The 21,194-nt window shown below is 40.0% G+C and overlaps 1 protein-coding gene across 3 annotated transcripts in view; it reads right to left on the bottom strand.

Annotated features, from left to right (window-relative positions):
* GRIK4 (glutamate ionotropic receptor kainate type subunit 4) overlaps nucleotides 1–21,194 on the bottom strand; it is a 289,366-nt gene that overhangs the window by 138,594 nt on the left and 129,578 nt on the right. For all 3 annotated transcript variants that reach the window (XM_075840105.1, XM_075840106.1, XM_075840107.1), the window contains exons 2-4: nucleotides 16,819–16,952; nucleotides 11,592–11,756; nucleotides 7,154–7,251 (exon numbers count right to left, since the gene is read on the bottom strand). In XM_075840105.1, the coding sequence (XP_075696220.1) occupies nucleotides 7,154–7,251; nucleotides 11,592–11,756; nucleotides 16,819–16,900 (345 nt within the window). In that variant the 5' untranslated portion in view covers nucleotides 16,901–16,952. The remainder of the gene's footprint in view (nucleotides 1–7,153; nucleotides 7,252–11,591; nucleotides 11,757–16,818; nucleotides 16,953–21,194) is intronic.

Raw genomic sequence — 21,194 nt, 5'->3', positions numbered from 1 at the left:
TAATGGCATTATCTATAATGGGGGCTCCATCTACGGTGGGGGTCATCTATATGTGGGCCACTATATACAGGGGGGGTCTATATGTGGGGCACTATATACAGGGTGGTCTATATGTGGGGCACTATATACAGGGGAGCTATATGTGAGACTATATAGGGGTGGGCTATATGTAAAGCACTATCTATAGGGGAGCTACATTTAGGGCACTTTTTATAGGGGTGGGCTATATGTCGGACACTATATACAGGGGTGGGTTACCTGTGGTGTACTAGCAACAGGGTGGCTATATGTCGGGCACTGTCTACACAGGTGGGCTATACATGGAGCACAACCTATAGGGGAAGCTATATGTAGTGCAGCACGGTGGCTATGGGGGCACTATCTACAGGGGGCACGGTGAGGGTGTATGGTACTATTCTAAATCAGGGACACATTTTAAGGCACTATTATAGAGGTGCAAGAGGTGTTGAGAATTTTAACTTTGTTTATAGGTGCAGAAATGTTTTAAAAGTGAGAAGCTGAAAGACATCTGAGCGGAAAACTGCAGAAATGGGTCATGGCCGGTAGAAATCAATCATAGATGTCTGGACCGGAGGGAGAAGAAAAGAACTAGAATCTGAGACGTCACCGGTGAGTCACTTAATGTAAATGTTTATTCTGCCTTTAATCAGCACTGTAGTCACTGTATGATCTGCAGCGAGAGGATTATGATATGATTTTTTTTTGTGAAACAGCATCTCCCAGCATATCCTCACCATTGTTCGGGCAATGCTGGGAGCTGTAGTTTTACGCCGTACAAACCTATACGGCAGGGGTTGCACTAACTTGAGCTGTATTTGTCCTGGTGCTGTATATATGTACTGATCTTTGTTCTGATGCTGTATGTAAGTACTGAGCTTGGTTCTGGTGCTGTATATACGTATTAGATTGGTTTTGGTTCTGTGTATATACGTACTGAGCTTGGTTCTGGGGATGTATTTATGTACTGAGGTTTGTTCTGGTGCTGTATTTATGTACGGAGGTTGGTTCTGGTGCTGTATATATGTATGGGCTTTGTTCTAGTGCTGTATATATGTACTAAGCTTTGTTCTGGTGCTGTATATATGTCAGAGCTTGGTTCCAGTGCTGTATTTATGTACTGAGCTTGGTTCTGGATCTGTAGTTTATATAGGATATATTTATAATAACAAAATTGCAGGGCAGATGGAATTGTTCTCAATTCATTGTATATTTAATGGGAATCTGTCCTGTAGTTTTAATCCCTTGAACCGCCACATGCGGTAATACATGACCTGACAATATTTCCAAACATTCCCTTGTATGTTTTTTTCAGTTGCAGCAAAATACTTAAAATCCACTTTTAAAACGGCGCACACTATATGCTAATTACTCATTAGAGGGTCATGGGGCGGTACCGCTATCCTGAAGAGTCACATAGTCCTGCCTCCAAACCACCTTTCCATGTTTGAGTGACATCTCCCTGGTTGATACAACGTTCTTGGATGCGCCATTGCCTTGTGGCACTATACACAAGGGGGGGGGCTGTGTGGCACTATACACAAAGGGGGGGCTGTGTGGCACTATACACAAGGGGGAGCTGTGTGGCACTATACACAAGGGGGAGCTGTGTGGCACTATACACAGGGGGGAGCTGTGTGACATATATACAAATGGGGGAACTGTATGGCACTATTTACAAGGGGGAGGGCTGTGGCTCTATCTACAGGGGGCTGAGTGTGGCACAATCTACAGGGGTCTGTGTGTGGCACTATCTACTAAGGGGGGCTGTGCTACACTTTCTACTAAGGGGGGCTGTGTGGCACTATATACAGGGGGAGCTGTATAGCGCTATATACAGTGGGGGCTTTATGGCACTATCTACAAGGGGGAGGTGGGGCGCTATCTACAAATGGGGTGTGACACTGTCTATAGGCGGGGCTATATAGCACTGTCTACAGGGAGGCTGTATGGCGCATTCTACAGGGGGCACTATTTATAAGGGGGGCTGCTTGTGGCACCCAGGGGGGGGGGCACGGTCAAGAGTTTGCTATGGGGCCCAGTCTTTCCTAGTTACACCCCTGTATGCAAAATAAAAAAATAAAAAAGTTCTGGATGTCAAAACATAGTGAAACAAAATGAAAAATGCCCATAGTCCCCAAGGACTAAATTGGCTGTGTCCTTAATGGGTTAAATCCCCTGCTATCTGCCCACCCTGTCCTAGTCTTCAAGGCATAGATAACAAGTGAACTGTAGAAAACAGGAAAGGTCATTCTATTATGTGTGCTCTAGTGGCCAGAGTGAAAACTGGAATATCTCAAGATCTGTTTTATGTGGCTAAAAAAAAAACAAATTAAAAAAAAAAACAAATAAAAAAAAAAAACCTCCAATTAAAAATAAAAGATGTATATTCATTTCATGATGTAAATTTCATTTCATGATGATACATCTCCTTTAATCAGCACATAATGTCCCTATATACCTAGGTATGCCATTACTTTATGATCGATGTGAGCTTGATTTCAGGAATCCCCACCGATCCTGAGAATGAAGGGGCGTTGACTTAGCTCTCATCCCCTTTACCCTGCACAGCGGTGCTCCCGTCCAGCCGACTTTGTAGGAAACTACGGCAAGTCTTATTCTCTTGTATGGAGCCATACTGAAGTTCCCCGTACAACCAGTGGCCGGACCACCACTGTGCAGGGAAAAAGAGTGAAGGGGTTGCAGAGCAAAGTGATTACCTATTGTAGCGATGGGAAGGGAAATACCCCTTTAAGTATATAGGAATTTAGAGTATACCATGTTCTGCTATATAAAGGCCTGTAACATGGTTCTTTGTAATGCTCCGTTTAGATCAGTCACTCATATAAACCTGCATGCTCCTGCACGGATTATACTGCTGTAATGACAGCAGACATGTCCTTTTACTTTGTGACTAGAATTCTACAAAAGTAATTCCTACATTGTACACTTCTTTCAGTCTCCTTAGTTAAATGTAAGAGGGGTATGTTAAGCAGGATCTTCTGATCGTTTGATCTGACAAGAGCTGAGTGAACCTTTTCTTGGCAGCTGTCATCTCTCTATGTGACTATTAATCTATAAATAAGCAACCATACAAGTCATTCTGTTCTTCTTTTATTCAGCAAATGTATTCACTGACATAATTTTGCCATACAGCCGGTACAAAAAAATATTAAATATAGTCCCATAAATCCATTGTCACCAAGCCCCCAGACGTCACAATTTTTTTTTATTATACTTGCTATAAATATATAGCTACTTCAGAGATAAAAGTCTACTTGGCTTAGATATAGATGCAGAGGTTGCAGTCATTTCTGGGCCATCCTGCCTGAGGGGGCTTAATAGTCCCTCTGCCACATAAGACACCAGTATTATGAATCGCACAAGTTGGCAACCATTTGGATTCCAAGAAATAATCTAAAAGTTATACTAGTCCTTCTCAATGAATTAGAATAGAATCAGAAAGTTAATATAGGAGTTTCACTTTTTGAATTGAATTACTGAAATAAATTATATAGATTTATTACACGCAGAGTGATCTATTTCCAGCATTTTTTTCTTTTTGAGGATATTCTAATTCTTTGAGAAGGACTAGTAGAGCATTTCCACCCAAAATTTTAAAAATGTCCATCTACTGTATTAGTAAACAGAAGTTTGTGCCCAAAGTTTGGTGGTTATTTTTATTTTACTTACATGGATATTGGCTTTTTTTTGTTTGGTTTGGCACAGGGCACCCAGAAAGACTTGTACAGTTTTTGTACTGGTCGGTTACTTTACACTGATCAGTCATAAGAGTAACACCGCTGACATGTGAAGAGAATAACATTGATTATCAGGAAAAATGGGCAAGTGTAAGGATCTGATCGACTTTGACAAAGAACAAATTGTGAAGGCTAGACAACTGGGTCAGAGCATTTCCAAAGCGGCAGATCTTGTGGGGTGTTCCGGGTATGTAATGGTTAGTACCCACCCAAAGTGGTCTAAGGAAAGGGAGCCAGTGAGCCAGTGACATGTATATGGGCGCCCAAGAATCATTGATGCACATGGGAAGCGAAGGCTAGCCGTCTGGCCCTATCCCACAGATTAAAAAAAAGTGTACGCTGGCTATGATAGAAAGGTGTCGGAACACAGAGTGCTTCGCTTCTTGCTGAGTTTGGGGCTGTGTCGCTGCAGACTGGTCAGAGTACCCATGCTTATCCCTGTCCAGCGCTAAGAGCGCCCGCAATGGACATGTGAGCATTGAACTGGATCAGAGAACAAAGAAAAAAGGTGGCCTGCTCTGATGAATTAAATTTTAGTTACATCATGTGTGCGTGCGTCGCTTACCTGGGGAAGATATGGTACCACAATGCACGACGTGAAGAAGACAAACTGACTAATGTACTGGGCAATGTTCTCATGGGAATCCTTGGGTCCTGGCATTTATGTGGATGTTACTTTGACACGTACCAGCTATCTAAACATTGTTGGAGACTAAGGCCCCTCTTCTTGGCAACAGTATTTCCTAATGGCAGTGCCCTTTCCAGCAAAATAATGCTTCCTGCCACACTGCAAAAATTCTTCAGGAATGGTTTGAGAAACATGACAAAGTGTTCAAGGTGTTGACTTGGTCTCCAACTCCCCCAGATCTCAATCAAATCTGTGGGATGTGGTGGGCAAACCAGTCTTGTCCACGGAGGGTCCCACCTCATAACTTACTGGTCTTAAAGTATCTGCTGCTCATGTTTTGGTGTCAGATACCACTGGACACCAACAAAGGTCTTGTAGAGTCCAAGCCTCGATGGCTCAAGTGCTGCTTTAGCATCACGGGTAAGACTTACACAATATTAGGGGCAGCGCTGAAGATAAAAATTGTCACTTTAGGTATCTTACACTGATGTTCAAACTTTTATACTGGAAAGTTCTATTTTGGAGGGCACCACTATAAACATATGGACATTCTAACTAGTTCAGTTGGCTAACTGTACTGCTTACATTTATGCTCTGCTGTTGTTACAGTTGTGGTTACTACCAAAGTTAGATAGGTATTTTCATTTGAGTATTAATGCAGCTATTTATAGACCCTTCAATGTAAAATATAGCACTTTATAGTTCTTATTGAATGTATAAATATATGTGATCTGAGAAGCTTTTTTGCCGGGTTTTATAAATGTGAGTGTATATGTTATTTTAATTTAATGTCAAATAAAATGTTAAAATTTAAATGAGAAACTACTCCGACATATTCTTTATAGGCAATAGGCTACATGCACACAACCGTTGGTATTTTGCGGCCCGTAAACAACGGATCCGTTGTTCCCTTTTTGCGGTCCGTGTGTCATCAGTACGTCCTCTGCATCTGTTCCGCCTGTTCCATAGGTTTTCACATCGCGGGTGAGAACGAGCTCCAAACATGGACAGGAATAGGACTTGCTCCAAGTTTTCCGGCTCTGTCACACAGCCTCCACACAGATCAGTGGAGACCACGGTCATGTGCATAGGGCCATTAGAATCTAAAGGGTCTGTGTGCTACCTGCACTGATCAGGTGCTCTGGCTGCCTACGGGCACTGGATGTCATTGCACAGTATGCAATGTAAGAAGCCGGAAGCAGTTGGCTCCGTACATTGCATAGCGGCCATGCTGCCGAACTGCAGCTCTGCTCCCATTCACTTGAATATTTCATGCTATTCCGTGGCCGCAGCCATCTGCTTCCGGCATGGACGTCCGGTTCCCGGAGGCAGCCAAAGCAGTTGATTGGTGTGAAGTCCGGGTGTCGGACCCCCACTGATCATATACGGATGACCTATCTAGTGGATAGGTCATCAGTTGTCCTGTAGTGGACAACTCTTTTAAGGATCTGGAGGGAAATATAAGTGAATCAGTAATAAAATTAGTTAATTAAAAGTTGGGGAAGCATATTAAAAGTTAAAAGAATATTATAAAGATGATAGATATATTAATGATAAAACTATACTAAAAGTGGAACTTCAATTAAAAACACATTCAGATTACTGAAACAGAATTTATACCTTAAATGTAAAATTGGTCATAAATTAGTAAATCAGAAGTAAGGCTGGGGCCACAAGGAGACACCGCGTGACAGCTGCAATCTTCAGGAGTGCAATGAGTTGCATGCGACTCAAAATATTCCTCTGGCCTGGAGTTGTATGTTAATAGTTTGGCTAGGGCTCCATGGCAACACAGACTACACCCCCCCCCCCCTGCAGTTTGCTGTAAGGTTGCTGTACTACCTCGATTCGCAGGTCATTTAAATGTTACCCTATGAGCAAAAAATAGACATGGGACCTTGCGAGCATCACCAAAAAACCTGACCATGTCACATTTCTTCACAACTTTCATTTCTATACTGTAACATTTATGTATTTAAGTATCCATTGCTTCTGTTTTTACCACAAATTATAACCAGTCAATCGTTGATCGACAGTTGTTTGCTCCTTTCACAAGGAGGAATGATTGAATATGTATGGGGATGAGCGATCGTTACTATGATCGTTCGTCCCCATACATTTCCATCATGTCGGCAGTATTTCTCCTTGTTTACACAGGGATATGTGCCGTCGACAACGATAATATTTTCTGCTACATAAACTATACGATCAGCCGATGAACGAGCGTTTGTTCATTTCTCAGCTGATCGTTCACACGATCGATCGTGTTTACACAGGGCAATGATCGGGAACGAGTGATCATATGAACGCTCATTTGCCCGATCATTGGCCCGTGTAAAAGGGCCTTAAGTTGGGTTTGATATATAAGAAATAACATTCGCCATGAGATACATCACTGCAGATTTTAGGCTTCTCACTTACATTACAAACTGCATTTGTAATTATATTTATTTTAACCAGAGCAAATGTAGAACAATCTCATCCATTTAAAAGCAAAGAACTGATATGAGTCCTCCCGCTAGTTTATTGCTTTCAAGTGCATGAATAGATGCCTATTATGTGCTGTATTAGGGTAAGCAGTCGTCATTGTTAAATATTTAGTTCCACTTTACAGACATAATTGTCAAACAAATCAGAGGAAAACATCTAACGTAATAGAACATGGATAAAGGATCAAAGAAATGAAATGACAAATGTGTCATGCCAAGTTAGAATAGCAACAGATGTATCACTAGAGCAGGCTCACCTCCTTCTCTCCGCAGATGTTGCTGATGATGGAGCTGGATGACGGGCTGTACGATGGGCCCAGAACCCCCAAAACTCCTTTGGGAAGGATCTGGCACACTGTAGCAAGGAGATAAAATTCGGAGACATTTATGAATTACCAAGTCTTCTCCTTTTTTATGGAAGGAATCGTAATTTAATCCAAGCAAACAATGCAGCAAAAAACACAGGCAGATTTATCATGTACATAAATTATTATTCTCCACACTGTCTGTGGATTAGACAAAATGAATCAGCAGGGAATTTGTCCCATTTTTAAAGCTCAGATGTATGACTAATGTAACTGACTTGTAAATTATACAATTATACCTACTGTCTGAAACAAGTCCTGCGGTTACATTTAGATAGCACAGAAATGCATACACTTGCAAGGGGGTGAGCTGCAATACCAGACACTGCCAATAGATGAGTGGCGCTGTTTTTTTTGGGAAAAATATTGCCTTTCTTCTAATTTGAGACAACCATTTTAACCATTTAAGTAATCTTAAAAAAACATTAATGCTAGTAAGTGTTGGAAGACTCACTAGAATTAAAACATAGATCATACAGCTTCTCCCCTAATACTATACAACTCAAGTGCTACTATGCTCTCACCAATATTTACTTAATTACAGTATTACATCGGTTTTTAAAATTTATTTTTTTTCCTTACCTTTTACTTTTCCCCTTCAGCAGTTATTTTCTAGTCATTGTGTAAGTAAACTATTATTGGTGCAATTGTACAACGTAAGGCCTTATTCACACGGGCGTGTTCAGTCTGTGAGATATGAACCGCATGTCGGCCGGCATTTCCCAGATTAAACACGGTTCAGGGAGTCGTACTTCTAGCATCAAAGTTATGTATGATGCTAGGTGTCCCTGCCTCCCCGTGGAAATGCTGACCTGTACCGTAATCATGTTTTAAGTACAGGATGGTATTCCCGCGGAGAGGTAGTGACTAACAGAGTCATGGATGTGTATGATGCTAGGACACCGGCTCCCTGAACTTTGTTCAGTCCGTGAAATGCGGCCGATATACGGTCCATATCTCATGGACCGAACGCAAAAAAAAAATAGATCATACATTTTTCTTACAAAATTTAATTTGTACGAAAATGTGGAAAAGGTATTGTATGCAGTATAATTTAAATAATTGAAAAATGAAATATTTATGGCATGCCAGACCAAAACAAAGAATTTTAGCTGTATTGCTATACTAACTCGAACATACACACACACACACACACACATTATATATATATATATATATATATATATATATATATATATATATATATATATATATATATATCCAAAAAGAAGATTCAGCAGCACTCCAATAATCAAGGTGAAAAAAAGGTGAAATTTATTGTGCCAACATGGCAATGCAACGTTTCCGTCCCACCTTGGGACCTTTCTCAAGGTGGGACGGAAACGTTGCATTGCCATGTTGGCACAATAAATTTCACCTTTTTTTCACCTTGATTATTGGAGTGCTGCTGAATCTTCTTTTTGGATATACGTATGGTCTTTGGATCGGGACTATCAGCTGGCACCCTTCATTACTGGAACCTTTACATTGAATTAGAGTGCTGCCGTTTTTTCTACTGGTGTATATATATATATATATATATATATATATATATATATATATATATATATATAATGTGTAGTAGTAATTGCTTAGATGGTTCTCAGCATTTGAGCAATTGTTTCTTTGTTAACCTATAACTTTTTATAAACCTATAACTTTTAGCTGTGCAGGTAAGGGCCTATTCAGAAGAGCGATGTTCACGTATAGGTGATGTCAAAGTGTATAGCTGACAGCACATGGACTGAACAATGACCCATTGAAGTTATTGGGCTCATTCACATGTTCATTTTTCCAAGAAAATCGCAGCATGCACCAGTTTAGTACGATTGTGGCGCATTATTGCCCAGTCAAGTAGGGGGCCAGTGAAAAAATTTCAGAGTGCACCCTGACATTATCCGAATGCGGTCTGTTTTTCACTGATGGACTGCTAGGATATGCTGAAAAAGTAGTTTTTTTTTCACTGGTGGGAAAAACTGATGATCACTGATGCTACACTCACGTTAAAAACTGTCACACGGAACGCACTCTGACACAATACTGATTCAACTCTGATGTAAAATTGTCAGTATTTTCTTGATGAAACACAGATGAGGCTTACAACGCATGTCTGAATACAGCCTTAGGCCCCATGCAAATTAATTACGGGCCCATTCATATATATGGCCGACGGACACCTTCTCATATGTCTGCCGAAAAAAATAGGACACGTCCTATTTTTTTATTTTACGAACCGTGCTCCTATACTTTATAATAGGAGCACGGCCCATAAAAACGGCCGGCTGTCCGCGGCCGTCCACGCCCGTAATTATGGGTCGTAATTACGGGCACGGTCGTGTGCATGAAGCCTTAGAGCTTAGTCACATGAACGTAGAATATGTCCGTCTGACAGCCGTTAAAACAACGGTCATCACACAGACGCATATATTTTAATGGGGCCGCTCACACGGCCATTGTTTCTATGAACCGGGTGAAGGGTCCTTGAAAAATAGAACATGTCCTATTTTCTTCCGTTTTCACGAATCCCTCGATAGACTCAAGTCAATGGGGATCCATGAAAAGGGCACCCGCACGGGTGCAACTCGGACGTGAAAACCTGCCGTTTTTCACATCCGAGTTTGCACTCGTTCGTGTGAATCTAGCCTTAGGAGAGTGATGTATAATTGATAAATCTTTTTACTCTCCTTTCAGACAAGGTATGTCCTTTTTTTTATGACACTTTATTTGTTTCTTTTTGTTAATCTATATAAAATAAGTAGGTGATTTCATCTGCCAGCATGAAAAATTAGGAATAACTATGACCACTGTGATAATCCTAACCCAACATAAAGTGAACATTTAACATAATGAAAATAGACGTTTTTGTTACCTCTTTCTAAATGTAATCGTACTGAAATAAAAAAAGCCAGATTGTCTCTAGAAACATTGTAGAGATATTCTTAACCTATGTCACACCTCCCAACTGTCCTGGATTCAGTGCGACAGTCCCGGATTCCGGGTGTTGTCCCGCTGTATCCCGCTGTCAACTGTATCTGCACCCTCAAGATGCAGATAAAGTTGAACCAAATGCTGAAGCAAGGAACCGTCAGCCACCTGCTTCAGCATTAGTTCTGTGTGAGCATTACACTGTATGGGGGCATCTGTGTGGGTTTATACTGTATGGGTGGGTCTATGGGGGCATTATCCTGTATGGTGGCAGCTTTGGGGGCATTATCCTGTATGGTGGCAGCTATTTAACATTATACTGTGTGGGGGCAGCTATTTGGCATTATAATGTGTGGGAGGCACTATGGGAGCATGATACTGTGTGGGCTAAACTGGGTGTATATGGACAGGGATTGGTTGGGATTAGAGGCGTAAAATTCTCCCTTTTTGTGATACTTGGAAGTTGAGAGATATGCCTATGTAGTGGAGAACATGTATACCAGGTTAGCAGGCATAGTATCTATTATGGATCAGCTATAGGGTCCAGCAAGTGACAGGCCCACCTCCACTCAGAGGTGAGGTGCAGTTAGTGATTACTACAGATGATGGTGGGAAGCATGTAAAATAGAATGCAGATCACAGGGAGACCAAAAAAAGGGGCATTATTCCTGAACTGTGATATAATCTTGTGAATTATCCCTTTACAATGGCATCGCTTTTTCCAATATTTCTATACTGTGGCATTACTTTGTGCATTATCATGGATTATATCTATGCTGTGACATCACTTTGTGCATTATGCCTGTACCGTCATATCTTCTTGTGAATTATCACTTTACTATAGCATCACTTTTTCCAATATTTCTATACTGTGCATCATCCCTGATTATTTATGACATCACTGTGCATTATGCCTATACTGTGACATCATTATGGCCATTATTCCTGTGCTGTGATATCATTGTATGCATTATTGCTGTGCTGTGACATCACTTTGTGCACTATGCCTGTTCTCTGATATCATTGTGAACATTCTCTTTGTACTGTGACATCACTTGGTACATTATTCCTGTGTGTGCCATCACTGTGCATTATCTATTGTGACATCACTGTTCGGATGATTTGTAAGGTTAATCTCTGAGTGGATTCATACCTGTACTGTGACATCGCTGTGTGCATTATCCCTGTGCATTAAATGGTTTTTTTTTTTGCAGATTTTTATATTCTTTATTCACTTTCTGCTCAAGGTTGTCATAGTGGAGTTGGCCCTGATTACAAATTTTGCTATGATGCCCCATGATTATTTTTGTTACCTTCCAGCACATATAATCATATTTAGAAGTAAATTACTATGTACCAGCTAGCAGATTTACATCGTATTTTCAGTAGAAAAAAAATGTCCTACTTGTTTCCGCCGTCTCATACTCGCTGTCTCTCAGTAGCTCAAAGATGTCCACCTCCAGTTTAGATTTTCCTTGCCTCTCTGGGGTCCGGTTTATTCTGTCCTTGGCTAGTGTGATTGAAAGTCGCTCTCCCCTACTGCATTCCATTGGGTCATCTAGAATTGCAGCTGGAAAAAAAATGAGATTACCTTCAGAAAACATTCTCCAGAGAGAATTCAGAATGGATTTTTTTTACTCAATTCATTGTGCGACGTTTCCTTTTGAGCAATTCTGTGCTGTTGTTAAGATTAACACAAAATGTTAAATCTTATCAGGCAAGATATTATTCCAAAATCAGCAGGGGGCACAGTAATTATACATATTCAGAGCGAGTAGACCTTGCACATCTTATGGCATGTTATCACCGTAGTTCTTATATATTGTGTACAAATGGATAAAGCGCGAAGGGTGAAAGGTTGACCCTCATGGAATAATTGATTTTTTTTTAGGTGGCCATAAAGCAAATGATTGACATGCCCAGTAGAGTGAAAAACATAAAAAGAGGTTTATCACTAAAAATAAGCCTTTATTCCTGCCAGACTGCTCCGCTCTTTATTCAGTTTATAATAGCAATAATACATTCATTGTATAAAAGTAATGTGCCCCCCTTCAAATGTTTCTGATGCCCATATCATTAAAGCAAGGTCCTCTGAAAGACATCTGCTTCGCTCACTAAAGGCTTTCTGTCTATTCCCAGTTGTCTCCATAGCTCTCTCATCAGATTCTGTGCCTGTGCCTCACATCAAACATTCTAGCTCCGTCAGTTTAGCTACTGTGAGATTCAGTGGTAAGAGATCATTTGCAAAAAAAACTCAACTTGCCGCTCCTTCCACACTCCAGCACAATGTGTAGCGCTGGTCCATAGAGACGCAAACCATTCGACAAATATATCTATGCTATGTATTCACAGCCCGTGTAAGCCAATATACATGTCATTGAGTGGCTACTACATGTAAATCATTGTATTATTAAAAATAAGCCTAAAGTGAATCTTCTCCTTTCTGTGCTCTATCATTTTTAGGCCCAAAATTTTGTGCGGATTAATTTTTTTATATATTTTTATAGTGGTCGAAGTTCTGTTTTTCCAATACAGAGCTCAAAATCTCCTGAATAAACATACTTAACCCCTTAATGACGAGGCCATTTTGCTCGTTAATGACCAAGGATTATTTTTTGTTTTTTCATGGTCACATTCCAAGGGTCTTAACTTTTTTTTTATTCCGTGGACATAGCCGTATAAGGGCTTGTTTTTTGCGGGACGAGTTGTATTTTGTAATTGTACCATTTTTAGATGCTTATAATATATCGATTAACTTTTATTAACTTTATTTTAGGAGAGAATTGAAAATAAGCAGCTATTCCAGCATTGATTTTCACGTTATAAGTTTACGCCGTTTACTATGCAGCGTAAATAACATGTTCACTTTATTCTATGGGTCGGCACGATTAAGGGGATACCAAATATGTAAAGGTTTTATATGTTTTCCTACGTTTGCACAATAAAAACCCTTTTAGAAAAAAATTACTTGTTTTTGCATCGCCGCATTCCAAGAGCCGTAATTTTTTTATTTTTCTGTCAATGTGGCCGTGTGTGGGCTTGATTTTTGCGGGCCAGGGTGTAGTTTTCATTAGTTCTATTTTGGGGTACATAGGACTTATAGATTAACTTTTGTTTAATTTTTTATGGGGGGAATGGGAGAAAAGAGAGAATTTTGCCGTTGTTTTTTAGACGCCGTTCATCCGTCGGTTTAATTAATGTGTTCATTTTATTGTTCAAGTCGTTACGATCGCGGGAATACCATATATATGTATGTGTTATTTGTTTTTACACTTTTACTAAATAAAACGCTTTTTGTGCAAAAAAAGTCGTTTTATTTGATTGTGACTGTAAATTATAATATTTTTTTTCACAAACTTTATTTAACTGCTTTACATTTTTATTTTTTTTAGTCCCACCAGGGGACTTCAATATGTGATCTGCTGATCGCATATATAATGCTTTGGTATACTTAGTATATCAAAGCATTTTTGCCTGTCAGTCTAAAACTGACAGGCAGTCTATTAGGCCATGCCGGAGGCATGGGCTAATAGGTGGATGCTGAAGACAGACCTGGGGGCACCCCGCGATTTCTTTGCGGGGGCGCTGATGGGGTGACAGAGGGAGCTCCCGCCCTCTGTCAAACACATTAGATGTCGCGGTCGCTATTGACAGCGGCATTTAATGGGTTAAACTGCCGGAATCGGAGCGCAGTTGCAGCAGGAGCCAGGCTGTGTATAACAGCTGTGCTCCTGCCGCTGATCACGTGGGTACAGTGTCAGTACCCACGCGTTCACAGGACGGATACATCCGTCCTCCTGCGCGAACTAGCAGCTGCACAGGACGGATATATCCGTCCTTCGGCGTTAAAGGGTTAAGGCATACCTAACTTTTCAGGTGACTTTTCAGAATAAGCTGTCATATGAATAACACATTTTCTGGCCATTATATGATTTGTATTCTGCATTATTTAGCAGTTTTCCCCTCTCCTTGCTCTCTCTCTCTAATTCTCATTTGTCTCTGAGCTAGTGTCCGGAGCCTAGCGGCTATCATGTCTTCTATACACTGCACATAGAAGAGAAGAATCCTGCTCTCCTATCAGTATCTATCACATGTGAGGAGATAATACAGCAGTAATAAGTAGTGTAACTGAGAATCCAGCACTGCGGTTATAAATAACACTTACCAGGAAGCTGCTGTACGTCTGTCTGTGTTATTCTCACTCTGCTCCTGCTCACCTTCACCTTTCCATAGACTTGTATTGGCAGCATTTCTGTGTCTTCTTTTTCTCTCTGCTCCCTCCTCCTGCTCCCACCTCCCCTCTCGATAAACTTTTATGGGCTGCAGTGTCTGTCTCTCTCCATGCTCTCTCCTCCTGCTCCCCCTCCTCTTTCCATATACTTTTATGGGCAGAGTGTATGTGTCTCTTTCTCTCTCTGCTCCCTCCTCAATAGACTTCTGTAGGCCGGCAGCGAAGAGAAACCCCCCTGCCCCCCAACTTTCTGCAATCCGTCTCAGCTGCTCTGTTACTAGGGATGAATTTTGCTTGATAAAAAGGGGCTGCACAGCACATTAGGGAGACAGCTAGTGGCAGTAACTTTAGACAGAATTTGCATGCATAAAACAAAATTTTAACAGTAAGTAAATTACGAAGTTGATATATACCAGGTATACGATTAGATTAGCATGAGTTGCTTGAAAAGGTACTGTCCATTTAAATACTGGGAACTAGTTGAATTGCCTCAGTTTAAGGAATATAAGAGATTTCTTAATCTTAATATACAAAATATATAATTGAATGTTCATCCAGTTTGACCACTGCTAAGATTGAAGAAATCATTTTTCTCCTTAATTGGTCCAAGTCTTTTTAGTTTTTTTGGGTTTTTTTTTGGGGGGGGGGGGTGGAATGTGCTTACATATTGCTGTATTAGTCAAAAACATTACAGTTTACTGGTATATACATACATAGGATGTGGTGAACCATGACACTGCTGTACATGCCCACTGGTAGCCATGCTTTGGAGGAAGCCGTTTGTGAGAATCCCAAGCTTTCTTCATCACAGGACCCCAGGTAATGCTCTGTTCACACCACGTTTTTGAATCCTGTTGAAAAGTACTGATGATGCAAGCTCCTTTTTATGTTCTGTTAAAGAACAGGATCCAAACATATCCTGTTGTTTTTTGGGTGTTTTTTGGTGTGTTTTTATTACATTAGTTTTCTTTCTTTCTATGCTTGAAAAAAAAAAACAACAGTGCAGTTCATTTAGAATATGTAATTCAGTCTTGGGCTCCACTTCATAGAAAGGATGCCCTGAAGTTGGGAAAAAATACAAAGAAGAGCAACTAAACTAATAAGGGGCATGGAGGATCTAAGTTATGAAGAAAGGATTAAAATAATTAAACCTATTTAGCCTTGAAAAGAGACGACTAACGCCTCACGCACACGACCGTGTGTGCCGGCCGAGTCTGGTCAGTGATCCGAGGAAAGATAGAACATGTCCTGTCTTTCCTCCGATCGGAGACTCGGATCATTTGTCATGGACCCGATTCACCTGCTAAAGTGAATGGGTCCGTGAAGACTATCGGGTGCCACTCGGATGCCGTCAAAAACTGCCCGAGTGGCTCAACGGTCGTGTGCATGAGGCGTAAGGGGGGACATGATTAACTTATATAAATATACAAGAAATATAGTGAAAACCTATCCAATGTAAAAACCCCTCAAAAGACAAGGGGGCACTCTCACCGTCTGGAGAAAAAAAAAAGTCCACTCTCCAGAAGCGACAAGGGTTCTTTACTGTGAGAACTGTGAATCTATGGAATAGTCTACTGCCGGAGTAGGTCACAGCAGGGATGGTAGATGGCTTTAAAAAAGGCTTAGATAATTTCCTAGAACTAAAAAATATCAGCTCCTAGGTCAATGTGTGGAATTTTTGTTTGAATGTTGATCCAGTCGGATTACAACCTTTCTCTGGATTAATAGGGGTAAAACAAAGTTCTATAATTTCTCCCATCCCTTGGTTGAACTTGATGGATATATGTTTTTTTTCGACCGTACGAACTATGTAACTATTTAAGAGGATGCAAAAATGTGTCGTAAACAGAGCCTAAGGCCTCTTTCACACGGCAGTATTTTGGTCAGTATTTTGCATCAATAGTTGTAAGCCAAAACCAGGAGTGGGTGAAAATACATGGAAAAGGTGCAAATCTTTGTTGTGTAGGTTCCACTCCAGGTTTTGTCTTATAAATACAGATGTAAAATACTGACCAAAATACTACAGTGTGAAAGAGGCCTTATGTAACACTTTATCAAATGAAAGACAGATCGAAATCTGAAAAACTGGATGTTCACTGCATTATAACTTTTAGTGGAGAAAAAAAAAAAAATTCTACACTTTTTAGATTTCCAATCTGGAGCATCTAGGGATTCTTGAGCTACAAAAAATATACACAAAATATTCCTGTTTTTTGTAAGATTTATGAAAAGATATTGTGCATGGTTTTCCCACAAATGGCAGCATTTTGTGAACGATGGTCTACAAAACATACCTTGTCTGTAGATGAAACCTATTGTGTATGCTAAGAAATTACATACCCACCGCTATTTTGCATCATGTCTGTTATACTCTAGGCCAACCAAAGATAAGTAAACGTACCAATTCGAATAGAGTGGGGGCTACCAGTGGTCTTCATCAGCAACAACAGGAGAAGCACCAGAGGCGCCAGGACACGGAGCATTTTACACAAATCGTCATGAAGCCCTTTGGTGATCCGGGCATTCCATAAAAATCTGCAAACAAGAAAGGACATATAATATACACGGCAGTATTTCAGATTTATGACTAAGATGAAAAAGAACATTCCTTATTTTCTAGCACTGAAAGATATGAAACAGAGACAGAGCAGAAAAACCAAGGTCACGCAAAAAGTAGTAGATTAAAAATGAAGATGCTGAAGTGCAGGACACATAACATTTTGGTAAAATACCAAGAAGTAAAATCTTAAGGCTGGGTTCACACGACCTATTTTCAGACGTAAACGAGGCGTATTATGCCTCGTTTTACGTCTGAAAATAAGGCTACAATACGTCGGCAAACATCTGCCCATTCATTTGAATGGGTTTGCCGACGTACTGTGCAGACAACCTGTCATTTACGCATCGTCGTTTGACAGCTGTCAAACGACGACGCGTAAAAATACAGCCTCGTCAAAAGAAGTGCAGGACACTTCTTTCAGACGTAATTTGAGCCGTTCTTCATTGAACTCAATGAAGAGCAGCTCAAAATTTACGGCGGTCAGAGAAGCCTCGCAAAATGCGAGGAGGAGCATTTACGTCTGAAACGAGGCAGCTGTTTTCTCCTGAAAACAGTCTGTCTTTTCAGACGTAAATGCCTGCTATCGTGTGCACATACCCTAAGATCTCAACTCACTGTAAAATGGAAGTTATTTAAAATTGATTTATATCTTTTTTTTTTTTTACAAAGAATGACATCAGTAGTTAAAGCTGATAAAATACAGACAGGACCCGACTATTATACCAAATTGCTTAAATAGGAAAATGAGTGGTTTCTATGAATTGCTAAAAGTTCAGGTGCCAGCTATCATTTCTTTGGTTTTCTTTTGTGTATTGGATGAATGGATCTAGCACCAAAAATTTAATTCTGCTGAACTATAATTCCAGGTTTTTGGGAGAGTTACTAAGCAAAATGCAGCAGAATACTGTCCAAAATTTTACCAAAAACGCAGCGCACATGATGTGCACCGAATAGATTCTGCAATTCAGACAATTTTTGTGTCTCCCTCGAAAGTTTTGAAAAATGTGCACATTTTATAACACAGGAGTATCATATTTAGGAGCAAAATACTGACCTACAGATATACCAGCCATGATATAGCGTAAAGACAATAAATGTGTCTAACCTGCCTGGTGAGCTGTGCAATATTTATCATGCTGCGTGTGTAATTTTGATAAAATTGGCACAATTTGTACCGCTTGCTCCGACTGCTAAATTGATTTATCATATAATAGCATTGATAAAGCTACCCGGGTCTATAGTCTCTCTTCAGACTTCGGAGCATGAAACAAACTCAACCTATAGTACAAATCATGGAAAACGTACATTTATAGGGTTAACTGGTAATATTGTTCACACATGGATGTAAATGTTTTTAGGAGCTACTCAGAACTGGATAGATGTAAATTAAAGCCGAGAGCATAGGGTCAGACATTTTACATGACTTTATTCTAGTAATGCCATTGAAGAACACTGCTGTTTGATCTCTCTGTAGCCTGAAATGGTTTATAACAGGGAACACCTCCCTTATAAAATATTACGTAGTTACATAGTTTGTACGGTTCAAAAAAGACACATGTCCATCAAGTTCAACCAAGGGAAGGAAAAAATTTCTACACATTGACATAGGAGCGAATATTTTTTTGTTCTAGGAAATGATCTAAGCCTTTTTTAAAGCCATCTACTGTCCCTGCTGTGACCAGCTCCGGCGGTGACTATTCCATAGATTCACAGTTCTCAAGGTAAAGTAGGCTTGTCGCCTCTGCAGATTGAAGCTTTTTTTCTCCAGACGGAGGAAGTACCCCTTGTTTTTGGAGGGGATTTTACATGGAACAGGATTTAACCATATTTTATGTATTTGCCATTCATATATTTATATAAGTTAATCATGTCACCCCTTAGTCATCTCTTTTCAAGGCTAAATAGGTTTAATTCTTTTAATCTTTCCTCATAACTTAGATTCTCCATGCCCCTTATTAGCTTCGTTGCTCTTCTTTGTATTTTTTCTAACTCCAGGGCATCCTTTCTATGAACTGGAGCCCAGAACTGAACTGCATATTCTAGATGAGGCCTCACTAATGCTTTGTAAAGTGGTAATATTACATCCCTGTCCCACGAGCCCATGCCTCTTTTAATACACGACAATATCTTGCAGGCCTTTGAAGCAGCAGACTGACATTGCATGCTGTTATTTAGTCTATGATCTACAAGTATACCCAGATCCTTCTCAACAAGTGACTCCCCCAGTGTAGCTCCCCCTAGGACATATGATGCATGCAGTTTGTTCGTAACCAGGTGCATAACTTTACATTTATCTACATTAAACCTCATCTGCCAAGTGGACACCCACTTAGTGTGTTTAAATCCGCTTGCAATTCACGAACATCTTCCATAGACTGAACAATACTATATAGCTTGGTGTCATCTGCAAAAATAGAAATAGTGCTATTAATCCCATCCTCTATATCATTAATAAATAAGTTGAATAATAGTGGTCCCAGCACTTATAACTGGGGACCATTCAGAGTAGGAATCATTCGCCACAACTCTCTGGATACGGTCCTGGAGCCAATTCTCAATCCAATTACAATCTATACTTTCCAAACCTATAGTCCTTAGGGACAGCATAAAATGCTTTTGCAAAGTCCAAAAACACTATATCCACAGCGGCCCCTCTGTCTAGGCTTCTGCTCACCTCTTCATAAAAACAAATTAGGTTGGTTTGACAACTTCTGTCAAAAGACTTTATTAACCCCTTAAGGACGCAGCCTTGTTTTGGCCTTAAGGCTCAGAGCCCATTTTTGAAATCTGACATATTTCACTTTATGTGGTAATAATTTCAGAATGGTTAAACTTATCCAAGCGATTCTGAGATTGTTTTCTCGTGACACATTGGGCTTTATGTTAGCGGTAAAATTTGTTCGATATATTCAGTGTTTATTTGTGAAAAACTGCAAAATTTAGAGAAAATTGAATTTAAATGCATCTGCTTGTAAAACAGATGGTTATACCACCCAAGATAGTTACTAGTTAACATTTCCCATATGTCTACTTTAGATTGGCATCATTTTTTGAACATTCTTTTATTTTTCTTGGACGTTACAAGGCTTAGAACATAAACAGCGATTTCTCATATTTTTAAGAAAATTTAAAAAGCCTTTTTTTAAGGTACCTGTTCAGTTCTGAAGTGGCTTTGAGGGGCCTATGTATTAGAAAACCCCATAAAACACCCCATTTTAAAAACTAGACCCCACAAAGTATTCAAAACAGCATTTAGAAAGTTTTTTTTAACCCCTTAGGGATTTCACAGGAATTAAAGCAAAGTAGAGGTGAAATTTGCAAATTTCATTTTTCTTGCTGAATTTCAATTTTATAAAAAAATTTTCTGTAACACAGAAGGTTTTACCTACCAAACACATATTGTCTAGATTCTGCAGTTTTTAGAAATGTTCCACATGTGGCTCTAGTGTGCTCGTGGACTAAAACACAAGCCCCAGAAGCAAAGAAGGACCTAATGCACTTTGGGGCCTCTTTTTTTATTAGAATATATTTTAGGCAACATGCCAGGTTTGAAGAGGTGTTGAGGTGCCAAAACAGTAGGAATCCCCAAAAGTGACCCCATTTTGGAAACTACACCCCTCAAGGATTTAATGTATGGTTGTTGTTAACATTTTGACTACACAGTTTATTCACAGCACGTATTTAAATTGGGCTGTGAAATTAAAAAAATTATTTTTTTTCCAATAAGATGTCATTTTTGATCACAATTATTTATTTTCACAAGAAATAAAACACCCACTTTGTTGCCCAATTTGTTCTGAGTGCGGCAATACCCCATTTGTGGTGATAAACTGCCGTTTGGGCCCATGGGAGGGCTCAGAAGGAACGGAGCCCTATGTGTTCTTTGGAGTCCAGATTTTGCTAAATTGGTTTTCGGGTGCCATGTCGCATTTGCAGAGCCCCAGAGGTATCAAAGCAATGGAAACCCACCAGAAGTGACCCCACTTTGGAAACTACACCCCTTAAGGCATTCATCTAGAGGTGTAGTGAGCATTTTGGTGCCCCAGGTATTGTCTAAAAGGTAATGCTCAGCAGATGGTGCAGAGTGAGATTTGCCATTTTCTATATATGTATGCCAATTCAGTGTCCAATATATTGTGCCAAGCATGAGCCACTTGAGATATACACCCTATAAATTGTAATGTGGGTTCTCCTGGGTAAAGCACTACCCTACATGT

This window comes from Rhinoderma darwinii, chromosome 10 (assembly GCF_050947455.1).
Source record: "Rhinoderma darwinii isolate aRhiDar2 chromosome 10, aRhiDar2.hap1, whole genome shotgun sequence".
Classification (NCBI taxonomy): domain Eukaryota; kingdom Metazoa; phylum Chordata; class Amphibia; order Anura; family Rhinodermatidae; genus Rhinoderma; species Rhinoderma darwinii.
This window is presented reverse-complemented; position numbering and strand designations above follow the sequence as displayed.